This window comes from Solanum pennellii, chromosome 4, assembly GCF_001406875.1.
Source record: "Solanum pennellii chromosome 4, SPENNV200".
Taxonomy (NCBI): domain Eukaryota; kingdom Viridiplantae; phylum Streptophyta; class Magnoliopsida; order Solanales; family Solanaceae; genus Solanum; species Solanum pennellii.
In genome coordinates, this window is record NC_028640.1 from 62651092 (window position 1) to 62663739 (window position 12648).

General features: G+C 35.9%; 1 protein-coding gene across 2 annotated transcripts; it reads left to right on the forward strand.

Moving 5' to 3' along the window:
* Positions 1 to 7639: 7639 nt before the first annotated feature.
* LOC107017144 lies at positions 7640 to 12643 on the forward strand. Of its 2 annotated transcripts, XM_015217416.2 has the most exons (3): positions 7644 to 8070; positions 12024 to 12270; positions 12515 to 12643. In XM_015217416.2, exons 1-2 carry the CDS (start codon positions 7873 to 7875, stop codon positions 12267 to 12269), a joined length of 444 nt encoding a protein of 147 aa, XP_015072902.1. In that variant the 5' UTR covers positions 7644 to 7872; the 3' UTR covers position 12270; positions 12515 to 12643. The 2 variants fall into 2 exon arrangements, with proteins under 2 accessions (XP_027772059.1, XP_015072902.1); XM_027916258.1 differs by lacking the exon at positions 12515 to 12643 and having other exon boundaries at positions 7640 to 8070; positions 12024 to 12471.
* Positions 12644 to 12648: the final 5 nt, after the last annotated feature.

Genomic DNA, 12648 nt, shown 5'->3' on the forward strand with positions numbered 1-12648 from the left:
AATTAATAGATGTTGATTTGTTTTATTTAATGAGTTTAAGTCTTCCGCATTATTTTCTGTTGATATATGTTAAATGGATAAGGGTTAGATTAGTTGGTTCGCTCACATAGGAGGGAAATTGTGGGTGCCAGTCGCGGCCCCGGTTTTGGGTCGTGACATCTACAGGTAATAAGTTCACAAATATTAAATAAAGATAGAACCATAGAATCCAATTCAAAAAAATGATGACTTGATATACCCCACTTTAATATATTTGTTATAATGCTTGAAATTAAAATTTAAAAAAAAAAAAATAAAAAAGATCATTTGTAATTTACTTTGTTCAACCTATTTTTACTATTGATTCATATTTTTGACAAAATACAAAAGGCGTTAAAATAGATATATAAAATGTTTTTTTTAAAAAAATTATATTTTTTACCACAAATAATCAATTTTTCCTATAAAAAAATTAATACATAATGTACTCTTGATAAAAAATTTGGGCCCCCCAAAAGGCATAAGCATTGGTTATGTAGAAACCAAAAGATGTATATTATAGTTTACATTTACACTTTGTTTCATTATTATCCATTATATTATATTTATAATGAACAATGAAAATTCTTATTTTATGGAACAATTAATTTGGTGTGTTCTTATTGTTACTTAATTTCTTTCTAATCATATCTTTACATAATATTTCAAAATACTATTTTACCATTTACCTTATATTATTTAATTCTATTCAAACCTCCTACCCTAGAATAATTAAAAATATTTTAGTAAATTTATAATTATAATACATCATGATACAATCAAGTCAAACAATTAAAATATTAAACAACAACAAACAATATAGTGTAGCCAAACAATGTGTCTACCATGCAATATAGTATAATAGAGTATATAATACAATACAATATAATACATTATGAAGCAATAAGTAACAATGATCCAAACAAAGTGTTAGAATTTGTTTGGTATTGTTAATGGGAGGCTAGAAGTGGTTTTTCTTTTAGAAATAACACTTTTTTTGTTTGAAAAACTAACTGTTTGGCAAATCCTTAAAATTGTTTTTAAAGAGAAGTAGTACCAATTTTCTGATGTTGGAAAGAAATTTTAAAAATGTGTTTTTTTTTTAAAAAAAGAAGAAGTAGAAGCAGAAAATTATTTTTTTAAAATTAAAATCTCCTTTACTTGTATACATATTTATCAATGTATCCCTCATTAATTAACATATCTCATAAGTTTGATTGATTGTTATCCAATTTTTTATTTTTATTTTTATATGATAAATTTTTTATTTTATATTATTATTTATACGTTATATTGTATATATTATTTACAGAATTAGAAGTGAAAGGAACAACAATATTTTTGCATGAGTAGAAAATAGTAATAACTAAAGATTTAGACTCTCCCAAAAATGTAATAACAAATAACAAAATTTTCTTTTCTTAATCTACATATTGTTTTTTTTTTAAATTTAAATTTCTTAAAACTTTAGAGTACTATAACAAAAAGGGAAAATGAACGGTACCCCCTTAGGCTATGATCGAAATTTCAAAGACACACTTTAACTAAACGAAGATTCTATTACTTTCCTGAACTTTTTTTTTTGGTAATTTTTGCACCTTTTCGGCTAATTACATGGCATCCAAATATCTTTCAAGCGCCTTAATTGCGTGGAGTCGCGGAGTGTGCCACGTAAGACAAAAGGTGCACAAAATTACAAAAAATATAAGTTCAGAGGGGTAATAAGACCTTAGTTTAGTTAAGGTGTGTCTCTAAAATTTCGATTATATTCTAGAGGATACTTGTGCATTTTCCCTAACAAAAAAAAAGGACAACTACTAAGATTGAATCCAAAAAATATTGAGTAACAAATAACAAAAAGATTCATCTTTTCAATATTTTTCAATAATATTTATTTATGTATGATATTAATTGAAAATTTGAACATGCACATTTTAATTAATTAACACTGATACATGTATTTTTTCGTAATTTGATTATCAAAAACACTTTTTTAAAAAAATAAAATAAAATAAGCCAAACAGAAATTGCTTATCAAAAATATTTTTTAATAATTTGTGAGTACAAATCGTTTTTAAAAAAAGTGTTTTCTAAAACGTTATATTGTAAAAACATTTCTAAAAATAAGCAGTTTTTAGCAGCAATGTCAAATAGACTCTTAATATTAATATGAATAGAGTTTCTTAACATAACTTCTAACAAACAGTTGAGAAAAATATTTTGTAGATTGTAGACTTGTAATAATATCCGTTAAAAGAATTATAGTCATAATTAAATATTTTTGCTAATTTTATTGAGTGAAATAATTTTAAATAAACTTTCTTTCTTGTTTCAAAGAAGAAATAGTTGAAAGTTGGATAAGAGAGATGAATATGTCAATTCATCCTCTTACTATTCTTGGTACTTCATCAACTTGTCTATCTGTGTAGATTATATATATTTCAGGAAAATGATATACTTTTAAATTATGTGAAATTAAATAAAAACATTATCAATTAATAATTGCTCTAAATATACTTCTTGCATTAATAATTTATCTAAAAGTACCTTTATGATTAATATTTTATTCGTTCACTTTTACTTGTTACAATTTAATTAGATATATTTGTAAAGAAAATAAATAATGATACACGTATTTTACCAAATTATATCATATCAAATATTAATATTTTAAAAAATAAATATTTAATGCTAATAACAGATAGTATTAAATAAATAGTATTAAATAATATTAGTATTTATTGTGTACTAATCCTAGTCCTATTAGGATTAGTACTCCTTAATCCTAGTCCTATTAGGATTAGTAGTCCTTCCTATATCTCCTATATATATCTCCCATTTATTCCCTTATTAGGTTAACACTTTATTACAATCAATATTCCTTCATGGTATCAAGAGCCAGAAAACCTAAATCTTCTTTTCTCTAGGTTTTTTTCTCTCTTTAGGGCACCGATCGTTCCCTCTCTTCTCTTGGGCGGCGGCAGCCATGACAACCGAGGTGGATCCTCTCGATTCACTTCCTTCTGGCGTTAAACTCCTTCTCAGGCATCTTCATGCCCTAATTCCCGAAAAATTATCAGACATAAATTACCCTACATGGAAAATCACCGTTCTTACAGCCCTTGAGGCCAATTACCTTCTCAAATACGTCGATGGAAGCACAGAACCGCCGCCGGCAGTCATCACCGCCACGGACAAATCAGAAAAAACCAATCCGGCCCATGCCGCCTGGAAAGCCGTGGATGGCCAGATCCGATCATGTTTGATTGCGGTCATCTCTCCCACGGTTCAGAAACACGTCCGATCCTACACAACTGCTTCAGCCCTGTGGACGGCCCTCGCAACACGCTATGCATCAATTTCCCACTCTCATATTTTTCAATTGCGTGATCGTCTCCACACAATTACCAAAGGCACGAAAACTATGGCGGAGTATTTAGACGAGGTCTCCACCATCATCACAGCCCTCGACACCGTGAACGAAATCATTCCCGAAAAAGATCTCGTCATGTGCGTCGTTCGGGGGCTCCCATCAGCTTACTCCTCCATTAAACAGGCGGTTCGCATCAGTCCAACGCCCGTTGACCTGGCTACTCTCTCCTCGTGGCTAAAAAGTGAAGAAATCAACGTGGATCTGGAGAGCAAACTTCTTCTCCGAGAAGCCGCTGTTATGGAGCCGGCCACCGCCCTCACCGCAAGCCAGAACTATCGCGGGGGGCGTGGTGGCGGCCGGCAGGGGAGCCGCGGCGGCTACGGCAGAAACAGCGGAGGCCGCGGGCGCGGCGGTCGGCAGGGCAGTCGTCCGCCGTACGACGGTCAGCAGCACGGCAGCAACAACAGCCTGCACTCCTTCGGCAGCGGCGGGCAGTCATCTTCCAGCGGCGGGCAGGGCACTTACGAGCGGGATCGTCCAACTTGTCAAATCTGTCAGAAAACAGGACACACCGCTGCTCGTTGCTGGTTTCGGTATGAGGAGAGCCGAAATAGTGATAACCGTGCCAATTATGCATCTCAAGCCGGCCCTTCCTCTGAATGGCTGTTGGATACTGGGGCCAACATGCACGTTACTTCTGATCTATCCAAGCTTAACGCTCCAAATCCATATCATGGCTCCAATGGTATTACTGTTGGCAACGGTGAGTCCCTTAATATTTCTCACACTGGCACGGGTACCATTAAAACCCCCACCGCTATCTTTCACCTAGGTAACCTTACCCACGTCACTTCTATTAAATCCAATCTCCTTTCAGTTCACCAATTCACAAAAGACAATAATTGCTCACTCTTGTTCACCTCTAATGATTTTCAGATCCTAGACAATACTACCAAGAGGGTGATTTTTCAGGGCCCCTGTGAGCATGGTCTGTACGTTCTTCCTGGCACAAGTTCGTCTGCCCACCCAGTTTCAGAAAGCGTTCCTGTGGCTCCGGTGGCTCTTTCGGCTGATGGCCACAGTCTGTTGTGGCACAGTCGTCTGGGTCACCCGTCTACTCAAATAATAAATTCTTTAATGTCTCAATTAGGTTTTTCTTCCATTCATGTAAACAATTGTGACTCCTGTTCAATTGCTAAATCTCATAAATTACCTTTTACTTTATCTGAGAAGCGTACAACTGCACCTTTTCAACTTATTCATTCTGACCTATGGGGTCCTACTGCTGTTCCTTCATTTGCTGGTTTTCGCTATTATATTTGTTTTGTGGATGATTTTACAAAATACACTTGGTTGTACCCACTAAAACACAAATCACAGGCATACACCACCTTTGTCACTTTTGAAAAAATGGTCAAAACACAATTCAATTCTCATGTTAAACTTTTTCGAAGTGACAATGGAAAGGAATATGTCAATAACATCTTTGGCCAGTTTCTGCAATCCCTGGGAATTATACATCAAACCTCCTGTCCATACACTCCCGAACAGAATGGGGTGGCTGAGCGTAAGCATCGCCATCTCATTGAAACGGTGGTTACTCTTCTACATCAATCTCATCTCCCTGTCTCCTTTTGGGTAGAAGCTCTAGCCACCGCAAACTACCTCATTAACAGAATGCCCAGTCACACTCTCTCCAACAAATCACCCTATCAACTCCTTTACCAAGAACTTCCCAATTATACCAACCTCCGCGTCTTTGGGTGTCTTGCCTACCCTTGGCTACGCCCTCATATTACTCACAAATTACAACCCCGATCCCGTCCTTGTATTTTTTTGGGCTATCATCCTACCTCCAAGGGTTATCGCTGTCTTGACCCACAAACTCATAAAGTCTACATATCTCGTCATGTCAAATTTGTCGAAAATGAGTTTCCCTACGAGTCTATTTCCTCCTCCACAAATACATCATTCATTGGCGTCCTTCCCCTTTTTCCAACATACTCACAGGGTCCCTCACCACCTTCCCCCACACCTCCACCCACTACCCAACCACCCCTCATCACCCCTTCGACCGTCACCCACAATACACCCGCAACCACCACCCACACTCACAACCAACCCGAACCACCCCATACCCACAACATCTCCAGCCCAATCCGTTTTGGGTCCTTCCCGGCCACCCCCGAATCACCACCGCCCGTGCCACCCCCCAATACTCATCCCATGTTAACCCGTGGCAAATCCGGTATCTTTAAACCCAAAACCTTTCAGGCTACCATACTACCAAATACACCCCTTCCCGATAGTGAACCAACAACCTACTCTGTTGCCTCAAAAAATGCTTATTGGCGTCATGCTATGGATGACGAGTTTAAGGCTTTGACTGATCAGAAAACTTGGGTTCTTGTACCTAAGCCCCATGGGCGGCACCCAGTGGGCTGTAAATGGGTGTACAAAATTAAACACAATGCGGATGGCAGTATTTCCAGGTACAAGGCTCGTTTGGTTGCTAAAGGCTACAATCAGGAGTATGGGCTTGATTACTCCGAGACATTCAGTCCTGTTATTCGGCAGGAAACCATTCGCCTGGTACTGTCACTCGCCGTGCGCAACAATTGGCTCATCAATCAGTTGGATGTTTCCAATGCTTTTCTTCATGGCATGCTTGATGAAACTATCTACATGACGCAACCACCGGGCTATGTTGATCCCCGCTTCCCTCAACATGTTTGCAAACTCCAGAAGTCTCTGTATGGGCTCAAGCAAGCCCCCCGTGCTTGGTACACACGTCTGAAAACGTTCCTCCAGGGACTCGGCTTCACGTGTTGCGTACACGACACGAGTCTGTTTACTCGACATTCAGCACACGGTACAGTCATTCTTCTTGTCTATGTAGATGATATCATTATTACAGGCTCTACTGCAGCTCTCATTCAGGATGTCACTCGAGCTATGCATACTACCTTCAAAATGAAGGACCTTGGCCCGTTACATTATTTTCTGGGAATGGAGGTTTCTCGGACAGGCAGCGGCTTGTTTCTTCATCAGTCAAAATATGCTCGAGATCTGTTGCAGAAAGCTGGACTGGAAAAATGCACCAGTCAACCAACACCGATGGCAGTCTCTTCGTCTACGAATGGAGCCGACACCCCCTTTGCCGATATCACCCACTTCCGCAGCCTCATTGGGGCTCTACAGTATCTGGCCATTACCCGTCCTGACATCCAGTTTGCTGTCAACCGAGTTGCTCAGCGCATGCATCAACCAAGTGAACATGATTACCATTGTCTAAAACGCATTCTCAGGTACATTTTTGGCACTCTTGGTCGTGGTTTACTCATTCGACCCGGGGACTTGGAGCTTCGGGGTTTCTCAGATTCAGATTGGGCGAATGATAAAAATGACAGAAAATCTACATCGGGGTTTCTCGTTTTTTTGGGGCCGAACCTGATCTCCTGGTGTACAAAAAAACAACCCAAGGTCTCTCGGTCCTCGACTGAAGCTGAATACCGCGCCCTTGCTCTTCTTGCTGCTGAGACCATGTGGGTCACATATATTCTTCGCGAACTCCGCGCCACTCACACTGTTCCTGCTCTCTATTGTGACAACAAATCAACCATCTGTGTGGCCAAGAATTCCGTCCTACACACCAGAATGAAGCATGTTGATACCGATTGTCTCTTTGTTCGCGATGAAGTTCAGGCCGGCACCATGACTGTGCAGTATGTACCCACTGAAGAACAACCGGCTGATATTCTCACCAAGCCTCTCCCGAGCCGACAGCACGATTACCTCAGTTCCAAGCTTCCGTTCGCTTCCGCTCAGCTCAGCTTGAGGGGGGATAATAACAGATAGTATTAAATAAATAGTATTAAATAATATTAGTATTTACTGTGTACTAATCCTAGTCCTATTAGGATTAGTACTCCTTAATCCTAGTCCTATTAGGATTAGTACTCCTTCCTATATCTCCTATATATATCTCCCATGTATTCCCTTATTAGGTTAACACTTTAATACAATCAATATTCCTTCAAATGCTTAAACTAAAATATGAAAAAAATTATCATATTTTCTTAATAGGTTAAAAATATTTAAACAAGTAAAAAATCTCTATTTTAAAAATAAGTGATGTTGGAGTCGAAATATATGTATATCCATAAAATCACAATCGCAATTATGATACATACAATGTTTTGGGTTAAAGAAAGGTACCCTACCGCCTAACTCCCACTTTATCCGCTTTTTCTTGTTTGATAGGCGAACCTTTTAATGACCAAAATACCCTTTTATTGAATTTGTGCAAAACAAACCAAATAGTTCCAAATGGTTGCGTCTTCCTAGAGTTGTAACACCCTTTGAAGATTCTTGAAAAAATAAATTCTTCTCACAGTCACCACTTTTCTTGTAAACCCCCCCACAAACCCATTTGGAAGAAAACAAAAATTGAAAGTTTTTTTTTGTTTTCTGAAGAAAAAATGTATGAATTTGGGGATGAAGTGATAATTGATAGCTTTAAAATTCCGTGGTTGATTTGGATTCAGTTAGTGGTGATGATTCTTCTTGTGTTGCTTCTTTTCTTTGGGTTTAGTTTTTTGGATCTTTCAAATAACTCTACTTCTGGAACTTCTTCGCAAGGTTCTTCTTTGCCCTCTAATGCAATTACAATCCTTCAGGTTTGAAAAAAATTCCTTTTTTTCCCCTAATTTATTTGTGTGGTTTCTCTTTTTGTTTGTGATTAAAGTGGAAATGAGAACTTTTGTTTGATTTGTTTCTGAGATGATTTTGGATTTCTTTTTGTTGCATTAAGTCTGAAATTATATGTTTTAATTGCTAGATGATTAGTACATAGTATTTTTACCATTTTAATTCACTGTTCTTTGATGTTTAATTTCAATTGCAGAGATGAACAAAAGTACTATCGTTAATTGTGCATTGGAAAATGCTTGTTATTTTGAGTGTGGGCCAATTGACGAGGGAAAAGGTCAAATGAGATAATAATTAATAATAGAAATGATACATTCTTATAATGACATTTCTTATAATAGTATAATAACAAATACTTTTGAATATTTGTGAGATGTAAAAGCTTTTTTTTTTTTTTGAGTCAATTCAGGTGTGTACATCTTCAAATTTTTTTTTCTGTAATTATTCGATAATGGAAAAAAATGATTCATCCTCCATTAATCTTTCAGAAAAAAAAATGAATTATTTTTGAGTGGTGGCTGGTGGGATTGGTTGTTGTCAAAGAAAAGCACAAGTCTTTGTCAAGTTACGAGAATTATATTGCTTATGCCACCGGCCAAAGCATGGAATTCTCAACTTTCACTTTTCACTTTGCAAAGTGTTAAAGTATGACAAAAGCCCCACATCGGTGCTTAATGAGATGAGTGGACTCCTTATTATAAGACTTGAGCAATCCTCCTCCCTTTGAGCTAACTTTTGGAGTGTGAGTTAGACCTAATACCTAATTTCACACAAAGGTTGATAATAGTACTAATATTTTCTACCAAAAAGCAAAGGTTGTAGATAATGGTGAACTCTTGTTCTGGACCGCTAGATGTAGGCAATTTAAGTGAAAGCAAAATGAAATAGAATAGTGTGTTGAAAACATGAGGTCTCAGCTATCCCAAAGACAAACATTCGGGGGGTCGTTTGTTAGAAAAATAAATAATGTAGGAATTAGTCGTGTAGGGATTAATCGTCCAGGGATGACTAGTGCTGAGATTAGTAATGTAGGGTATATTTTTTATCAAGTGTTTGGTTCATTGCTTTTGACCTCATCTTGTGTTTGGATTAAAACTCTTCAACAAATTTCTTTTCAATTATACCCTTGCATTATTATGAGATTTTCTATTTTATGTAATCGATCAAGATAGATAATTGCTGGACAATATTTTTTTATGGTCTTCTAACTAGCTAGGGGAAGAACAATTTTATTGTCATGTTTGCTATTTTTTCACTTGAATTATTTGAGGCTAAACAGTTGTTATCTTAATAAATTAATGACTTAAAAATGTTAATTTTTAATTTAGAATAGATAGACCATCTATTTTTAAAATCGAAAATACGGTTAACAATAGTAAAATCGAATAAATCATCTACATTTACAATAAAAATTGCAAGTTGTAGTTTTAATATGTATGCAAATTTATGAATGTGTTCAAAATACAAACAATTAGAAATCACATATAAATCAACAAATAATGTATTCAATTCTGATCACAAACGTCATGTGGGGATATATTTGTCTTTTCAATTAGTAAATGTTAAACAACTCACATTTTAAATATTGCATTTATTTATCAACAAACAACTCTCTCTAAATAATAAAATTTGTAAGCTAATTTATTTAAATAAATTTACTAATATAAATATAAAATATAAAATATAAAATAAAAAAAATAAATAAAATGATTAAAATGATTAGAGGGATATGTTTGTCTTTACATAGATAATCCCATGGTATTAAATCCAATGTGTTACTAATACCACCAAATGGAAGGTACTGGTAATACATCCGATAATACCATGTAGGGTCTATAACTATTCCATGGGTTAGTTATACTTAGGCCCAAACATTATACCAAACATTATACTACACTTAGGCCCAAACATTCTACCAAACATAATACTAAATAATACCATACATAATACATAATATATGTGACTTTCTCTCTTAATACCTCCCACCAAATGACCCCTAATTGATTTTTTCCAGCTATCCTAGCCTTGATGGACAAAGTTACTTGGTACTTGTTGTTGGAGGGAGGTACCATGTATCTCATGGAATTAGTCGATGTGCGTGGAAACTGGGCCGGAACACTATCAAAAATATAAAATGAAGTAGATAGTTGTAGTTTTGTTGGAAGTCATTTCATTTCCCTTGAGTATGGCATAAAATACTTTCTAAGTTTGAACCTTCATTCTTTCTTTGGATAGATTGGGCAGTTGTTTTCCACTTTTACCTATAATGAACTTACTTTTGCTGACTATTTTGATTTTGTGATACAATTTGTGTTCGAAGTTTCAAATTAAACAGCAATAGAGGCAACTAGCTTAAGTCTTAAAATTACCATTTTGCCAAATATTCTTTGTGCTTAATGTAGTTTAGAAGAATGATAATGGAAAGTCTATGGTTTAATTAAGATCGACCCATTATATCATTGAATACTATCTCGTTGTGATTCTTATAATTGAAATGTTGCATTGGTGTGATTCTTCATTTTGGTGTATCCATCCAGCTAAATGACTGGTCTTTATTCATGCCAGCTTCCGAGGTTGTTTAAAAAATGAGAGCGGAGAGAGAGATTGAGAAGGAGAGTAACAAGACAGATATACTATTAAGACATGTGTTCTTATCACCTAGATTTTGCTTGCATTAGCTGGCTACCAAAAGTACACAGACATATTCTATGAGGTGCTTGTTAGCATGTCCATTTTTATTTTTTTATAATTAATGAAATATTTTATTTGCTTAGCACCCTTTGTACTATGGTTTTTTGGTTTTGTTTTGAGACCTCTTCTTTCATAAGACTTCTTTGTTTTGAGATACTGTCTGTAACACGGCCAAAAGTAACTGTGTATGGAAAGGGCACTTTCTTGTTTTTTACAATAGGTGTTGTTAGGACCTACACAGATTTATCCTGTATTAGACATATTAAAGAGAGTGGTACAAGAAATAGACAAAAAAATGTTTCAGATATTTTATTAAGCAGTTATATTCTATTCACCCTTTTTCTTCACTTGATAAGTTTCACCCCATATTTGTTTTCTATGAGCTAGTTAATTCATTTACTTAATAAATGTGTTCATTTGTTTGTGATTTGAGCTACTTTCAATTTAAGTACCAAAATTATGGTTTTGTTTTCTGTGAATAAATTGTCCTCTGATTGACTGTTGTTCAGCTAGAAACAGAAAGATTCATGGTCAATTATCTCTTGGTAGTTATTGCTGTTTTTTCCAAGATTATATATTTCTACGCTTTGCTTACAATGAGAGCCAATATGGCTTTGGGTGGGTAGGAGGATCTGGAGGTTGAGGATTAGCGTAAAATGTTAGTATGTAGTTGAGCGCTAATTACTTTTTCCTTATCAGGATTATTATGTTATTATTACTCTCCTACTATTGTATTCTTCAATTTTATTATTGCATGTTTCCTTTGCTTCAGTTATCGTATTATTTGTTGTTGCTAGTGTTCTTTACTCAATTATTGTCAACACGGCTTTGTCACTATTGTATATCCTTTTCATGCCCAATTTTTTTTTCTTTTCTTGACTCGAGGGTCTTACGGAAACAACCTCTCTACTTTTAGAAAGTAGGAGTAAGGTTTGTGTTCATATCGCCCTCTCCTAATCTCACTTATGGGATTGTACTGGTATGTTGTTCTGTTGCTTACAATGAGAGGCAAAGTAGATGATATTTTGGCTGAAAAAACTTAGTTTTTAGCTGGAATAATGTTGTAACTAACTAATTGTATTTACTCTAGTTACTTAAATGTATCTGCAACTTAGTGTTTCACAGTACATATAATCTGTGAAAGTTGTTAACTTGATGTAACATGCAATTGCGATTATTTCCTTTTGTTAAATTCGAAGAGCTCTTTTTTCTGAACATTTAGTATTTTCAGCATCGGAACCTAAACCAACATGCCAAAGGAGAAAATGAAGCTAGCACTAGCCGTGAAATCAGGGCAGATGAATCTCAAGAAAGAGAAGGATCTGCAGAAAAGGACACAGCCATTTTTAAGTGTTGTGTACGTACAGAGCACCCTTGCAATTACTTTGGACTAGCCAAACAAGCATTTCTCAAGTGCTTGGGCTTTGATTCCGATCGCGACAATTGTAACACCAGAAGACATGCTAAAGAAGACTAATGTATGCTCTTCCTCACAATTTCTCTCCCTCTCCCCCTACCCCACTACAACACCTCATCTTTTCATAGTAAAGATAAAAAACTAAGAATTCTCGGGGGTGGTTCATAGAATAGTCGAGGTGTGCATGCTTGCCCAGACACCACCGCTCTAAGAAAAAAAGACATGCTTTTCCAAGTGCTTCATATTACTTGTTTTCCAGCTTTAGTACCTACTTTGTTGTTAAAATGTAATATGTGGTTTTGCAGGGGAAGATGCTATATTAGTTTTAGGTTCTTGAGATGCACAAAGGTTCAGGTCTTGGAAAGAGTAGATGCTGGTAGGTATTTATAAGTGTATATTGCAAGTCACATGCCTTTTGAAGCCTCCCCCCTCCCCCCCC